Raw genomic sequence first — 6396 nt, 5'->3', positions numbered from 1 at the left:
AGCAGAGGTCCATCAGTGGCTATTAGCCACAAGGTATAGCTAGGGGCTCAGGGGCAAGTGATGCTCTGTCTTCTTGGTGCTTGGGGGGGGGTCAACAGTGGGAGGGCTTCTAATGTCCTGGCCCCACTGCTGGACCTCCTGATGGCACTGGTATTTCTGGCCACTGTGTGACACAGAGTGTTGGACTGGATGGGCCTTTGGCCTGATCCAACATTGGCGTCTCTGATGTTCTGATGTTCTGATGAGCTGTCCTTGAAAAAGAGCAGTTTCTGTCAGAGCTCTCTCAGCCCCACCGACCTCACAGGGTGTCTGTCGTGGGGAGGGGAAGGGAAAGGAGTTTATAAGCTGCTCCAAGACTCCCTTGGGTAGTGAAGGGCGGGGGATAAATCCAATCTCCTCCTCCTCCTCCTCCTCCTCCTCCTCCTCCTCCTTCTTCTTTCCGACCCCCAAATCCAGGGAATTAGGTCTGTGATGGACAGCAAATGTTTAACTGCGAGGGTTCTATAGATAGCAGAACAATGGGGCCCGCTCATGGGCCGTGTACCCAAGCATTTGATCACAGGAATGAGTAAACCGACCTAGCCCTAGGCAACGCTCCCTCTAATCTGTGGAGTCTTGTGCGCAAAAATTCTACTTTGTGAGCTACTGGCATTGAAGTTGGGAGCAAGCGATTTAGCTGTGCATCAAGTAGTTTGCTCTGGAGCCCTCCTTCCTGAGCTGAGACATAAATGTGTGAGCTAGAGGCTAAAAAACTGTGAGCTAGCTCACACTAACTCAGTTTAGAGGGAACGCTGGCCCTAGGTCAGTGGGATGAGAGCATTGTAAGGAAGGCATCGCCAGGGTCCCTCGGGTTTGAACCCGCAGGCTTGGGACTACCCAGGCTAGGCGAACTACCCAAGTTGGTGTGTGTGCCAGCCTCAAAGCTGCTCTTGGGCACGGGAGGGGGGGAAATTGGGTATGCACCCTCTTGCAATAACATCCATATCGCAAGATGTCACAGTCCCACTGTACACTGCATGGGTCTGGCCGCAGCTGGAGTATTGTGTGTGCAGTTCTGGAGCCCTGACTTCAAAAAGGAGGTGGACAGAATGGGGCGGGTGCAGAGGAGAGCGACAAGGATGATCGGGGGCCTGGAGACCAAGCCCTGTGAGGAAAGGCTGAGGGACTTGGGGATGTTTAGTCTGGAGAAGAGGAGGTCGAGGGGGGACATGGTTGCTCTCTTGAAGGATTTGAAGGGCTGTCCCTTAGAGGAGGAGGGCAGGGAGCTGTTTCTGTTGGCAGCAGAGGAGAGGACTTGTAAGAATGGGTTTAAATTAAGTGCGAGAAGGTACCGGCTGGATATAAGGACAAACTTTTTGACAGTCATTGTGCAACAGTGGAATCAGCTGCCCGGGGAGGTGGTGAGCTCCCCTTCACTGACAGCTTTCAAGAAGAGGCTGGACGAATATTTGCCAGAGATGCTTTAGGCTGATCCTGCATTGAGCAGGGGGGTTGGACTAGATGGCCTCTAGGGACCCTTCCAACTCTGTGATTCCATGACTCACCAGCCCCTAGGATCGCCAGGCTGTATGGAGCCTCTAGATTGGCCAGATTTAGACTTAGTGACTTGTGAATCTTGGTCATCTGGCTCAGTGCTGAGAAGCATCTTCTGCCGGCCCTCTGACCAGCTCCTAGCTCATCTCGCTCAGGGTGGCCATGCCCGGATCTTGATCACATGCTTGCTTGCTACCTAAAGAGAAAGGGAAGGTGCCGTATCGGCAGGGTGTTCTGTGGAATCATCACATAAAAAGCTCTGGGAGCCCATTTGGTGTGGTGGTCAGGAGCGCCGACTCTAATCTGGGAGAACCGGGTTTGATTCCCCGCTCCTCCGCATGCAGCTGCTGGTGGGATCTTGGGTCAGTCACAAGTTTTCTCAGAGCTGTTCTCTCAAGAGCCAGTTTGGTGTAGTGGTTAAGTGCGCGGACGCTAATCTGGGAGAACCAGGTTTGATTCCCCACTCCTCCAGATCCAGCTGCTGGTTTGACCTTGGGTCAGTCATAAGTTTTCTCAGAGCTGTTCTCTCAAGAGCAGTGCTCGAAAAGAGCTCTCTCAGCCACAGCTACCTCCCAGGGTGTCTGTTGTGGGGAGGGGAAGGGAAAGGAGTTTGTCAGCCACTCTGAGACTACTTTGGGTAGTGAAGGGTGGGGTATGAGTCCAATCTCTTCTTCAAGAGCAGTTCTCAGAGATCTCTCTCAGCCCCGCCTACCTCACAGGGCGTCTGTTGTGGGGAGGGGAAGGGAAAGGAGACTGTAAGCCACTCTGAGACTCAGAGTGAAGGGCAGGGTATAAATCCAATATCCTCCTCCTCCTCCTCCTCCTCTTTTTCTTCTTTTCCTTTCCTCAGTGAATGAGGCACATGTGCAGCAGCGTCTCCAAGGTTGATGTTTGGGTCTGTTGCTAGGGTTGCCAGTTCTGGAATGGGGAAGACCTGGAGATTTCGGGGGTCGAGGCTGAGGAGGCTGGGGCTTGGGGAGGGGAGATACTTCAGTGGGGCCTAACCCCATAGAGTCAACCTTCCAGAGCGTCCATTTTCTCTAGGTGGAACTGATCTTTATCACCGGGAGATCAGTTGTAATAGTGGGAGATCTCCAGCCCCCACCTGGAGTTTGGCAACCCTAGTCAGCTCAACCATAGATGTGGCATCCTCTTAACAGCCAGTGATCGACAGATGACACAAGGAGCTTCATGGGAAAGGTGCGGTGGCAATTTAATTCTTAGCTTCTAAAAATCTCAGTGACAGAGACCTTTGTTATTTATTCATGTAAACAGTGTTCCCTCTAAGCTGAGTTAGTGTGAACTAGCTCACAGTTTTTTAGCCTCCGGCTCACACAGTTTGGTCTAAGCTCAGGAAGGAGGGCTCCAGAGCAAACTAATTGATGCAGCAGCCAAATCGCTTGCCCGCAACTTTAATGCCGGTAGCTCACCAAGTAGAATTTTTGCTCACCAGACTCCACAGCTTAGAGGGAACATTGTTTACGAGGTTTGTATCCTGCCTTTTGTATCCTGGGCTGCGGTGGCTCAAGTGGTTAAGACGCCGAACTGCAGACCGGAAGGTCTGTCCGAGACCCGAGCAATGCTCCCTCTAAGCTGTGGAGTCTTGTGAGCAAAAATTCCACTTAGTGAGCTGCCGGTGTTAAAGTTGTGAGCGAGCGATTTGGCTACTACATATGTCAGTTTGCTCTGGAGCCCTCCTTCCTGAGCAAAGACAAAAACGTGTGAGCCGGAGGCTAAAAAAACTGTGAGCTAGCTCACACTAACTCAGCTTAGAGGGAACACTGGACCCGAGTGCCGCGTGAGGGAGTGAGCTCCCATCTCTGGCCCCAGCTCCCGCCAACCTAGCAGTTGGAAAGCAAGACGTTGCAAGTCGATAAATAGGTACCCCTTCAGTGGGAAGGTAACAGCGTTCCATGCGCCTCGGCGTCTAGTCATGCCGGCCACATGACCACAGAAACGTCTCTGGACAGCGCTGGCTCTTCAGCTTGGAAACGGAGACAAGCGCCGCATCCCTAGAGTCAGATTCGACTGGCTTTCGAGCATGGGAAACCTTTACCCTTTACCTATCCTGCCTGTTATGTATTAAGTTCTGTGATGAGCTTGAGTTCTGGACAGGATTGTAAGTCCACCAATCAGAGCAGCACAATGTTATGGAAGGGAAGCACTCTGATTGGACCTTATCTGTAAATAGTGATTGGTTGTTACATGACATGTGGACGTGGCTACCAAAGCCCGTTGCTCCATTTTTTTGTCTCATTCTTGATTTCTTCTGACTTTGTTATTAAAAGCTGATTCACTGTTCACAAGCTGCGTTGAGTCTCGTATTCAACACTGCCTTTGTGCCTTTCCCAGGGCCACCAACACAGTTAATAATTTAAAACATACCCCTCCCCGGGGGGGAATCACATTTTAAAACCGTTAGAGTCAACACACACACCCTTTGAACACACATCATTAAAACAATTAAAGTGCATATAAACTGTAAAAACTGCAATTAAAACGTTGGTTAGGAAGGAGCGACCGTCGAGGGAATGCCAAACGAAACGAAACAGTCTTCACCCGCTGGTGGAAGACGGCAAGAGAAGGGGGCAGATGAGTCTCCCTGGGGAGAAAGTTCCAGAACTTTGGTGTCATGGGAAAGTGGGGGGAGCGTTTTCGGCTGTTCTAGCTGATTGATCGGTGTGCACTTCTTCAGTGATTCACGAAATCCCCCTCCCCTGCCACATGTTTTGTTAGTCTTTAGTGCAGGGGTGTCAAACATGCGGCCCAGGGGCCAGACTAGGCCCCCGGAGGGCTTCTTTCAGGCCCGCAGTGGAACTGGCTGTCTTTTGCTTCTTTTTCCAGTTCTGCTGCTGCTGCTGCTGCATCATCGTAGGTTTGCAGCTTACAGATACACACCTGAACAGCGTACTCAAGATTGCAACAGCACAGACATTTTGGTGCGATAATTCAGAGCAAGAGGTGTCAGTTATCAGACACTGTTAAATAAGCAAAATATTGCAAGAGTGCTAATGTTTCAAGCATGTTTTTATTTGAAATAAAAGAAAACCCCTTTGTGTTTGTGTCCTTTATATCTCTGCTACCTGGCATTGCATTTTATGACACGCACAGCCCGGCCTGACAAGGTCTCATTTATGTCAGATCCGTCCCTCATAACAAATGAGTTCGACACCCCTGCTTTAGGGTGTTACTGGATTCCTGCTCTTTTCTACCGGCCATCCTGATGTTTTGACTAGCCGTTTCAGCGGTTTTATTCTCTCTCTTCCAAATTTCACTGTGTGTATCTTCTGCAGGAATCGATAGCCGCTACAATGAAGGCTGCCGGGAACTGGCGAACTATCTTCTCTTTGGCTTCTATAACCAGAACAACAATGAGTTTGAAAAGTCGGGGTTTCCTGAAGAAGTCTTGGACGGTGAGTTTGTTACTGTGCGCAGTTCTGAATCAATGTTCTGTTTCAGTACTTTCTTTGAATTTCTCACTGTGTACCCGAAGCAGGCTATGTAGTGTCCCGCGCAGGGTGATTCTCTGTAACGTCCATGTGGAACCCAGTGGCAATCTTTTTCACTTGGATTCCACAAGCATTATTATTATTATTTGCTGCCAAATCATAGCTGAATTAGTACAACCCCATGTGGTTTTCAAGATGAGAGCCATTCAGAGGTGGTTTGCCAGTCTGGTGTCGTGGTTAGGAGAGTGGACTCTAATCTGGAAGAACTGGGTTTGATTCCCCACTCCTCCACATGCAGCTGCTGGCGTGACCTTGGGTCAGTTATAAGTTCTTTCAGAGCTGTTCTGTCGCAGGCAGTTCTCGAAAGAGCTCTCTCAGCCCCACCTACCTCCCAGGGTCGTCTGTTGTGGGGTGTGCTGGCTCAGCTGGTTCCCACGGTTGCCTACACACTGGAAACAGGAAGCGCAGTCCAGAATCAGGTTAAACAACAGGGCCAAAGGTCGGATAGCTGGGGAATCAAGGTTGCAGGAGTCAGGAACAAGGAGCGGTTGCTACACACCAGAAGCAGATCTGAGCATGTGACTTTGTCATGTGATGATATACACCTTTTGCATGGGGTTTTGCCCTGCCCCTCTTTGGGGAAAGCAGCTTTTCAAAAGCTCCAGGGGCAAAATGTCCCTGTCTGTCTGTCTGTCTCTGTGTCTGTCTGTCTGTCTCTCTCTCTCTCTCTCTCTCTTTCACACACACACACAGATTTGTATTGTGAAGACCAGCATGTTAATATTTTAGAACAAAAGAGACATGTAAAATCAAAGCGAAGTCACTGTCACTTTGGATTGGCTGCCCTTCTCTGCAATTCTGATCTCTTGCTGGGTTTTTTTGTAGATGTGATCCTCTTAATAAAGCCAGACAGCGTCCACCTGTACTGCAACCCCGTCAACTACAGCTACCTGTTGCCCTACGTGGCCGTTTGGAGAAACTTGCATTTCCATTGCCTGACTGAAAACGAGGTGAGTGAAGGCGCAGCTGATGGGATGCATCTCAGAAAATGATTCGGGGCTGGAACAGTTCTGGTTTCCTGTGAAGGATCTGGCCATTGGGAATGGATGTGTCTGGTGCTGTTATCATAAGAATGTAAGAACATCAGAGAAGCCCTGCTGGATTTGACTGGTGGTTCATCTAGTCCAGACTCCCGTCTCACACAGTGGCCAACTAGTTCCTCTGGAGGGCCAAGGACAGGGCAGAGAGGCCGAGGCCTTCCCCTGATAAGAACCTTGGAAGAGCCCTGCTGGGTCAGACCAGTGAGGGTCCATCTAGTCCAGCATCCTGTCTCACACAGGGGCCAGCCAGTTCCTCTGGAGGGCCAACAACAGGGCAGGGAGGCCGAGGCCTTTCCCTGATAAGAACCTCGGAA

The 6396-nt window shown here is 50.4% G+C and overlaps 1 protein-coding gene across 1 annotated transcript in view; it reads left to right on the top strand.

The window, feature by feature from the left end:
• Nucleotides 1–6396, top strand: part of LOC107114773 (chromosome unknown open reading frame, human C20orf194) — a 146045-nt gene that overhangs the window by 22778 nt on the left and 116871 nt on the right. Inside the window, exons 2-3 of the mRNA XM_015416363.1 lie at nucleotides 4827–4946; nucleotides 5868–5992. Coding sequence (XP_015271849.1) covers nucleotides 4827–4946; nucleotides 5868–5992 — 245 coding nt within the window. The remainder of the gene's footprint in view (nucleotides 1–4826; nucleotides 4947–5867; nucleotides 5993–6396) is intronic.

This window comes from Gekko japonicus, unplaced genomic scaffold, assembly GCF_001447785.1.
Source record: "Gekko japonicus isolate JY-2015 unplaced genomic scaffold, Gekko_japonicus_V1.1 scaffold1256, whole genome shotgun sequence".
NCBI lineage: Eukaryota > Metazoa > Chordata > Lepidosauria > Squamata > Gekkonidae > Gekko > Gekko japonicus.
Note: the sequence above shows the minus strand (reverse complement) of the source record. Positions and strands in the feature narration are given on the sequence as shown.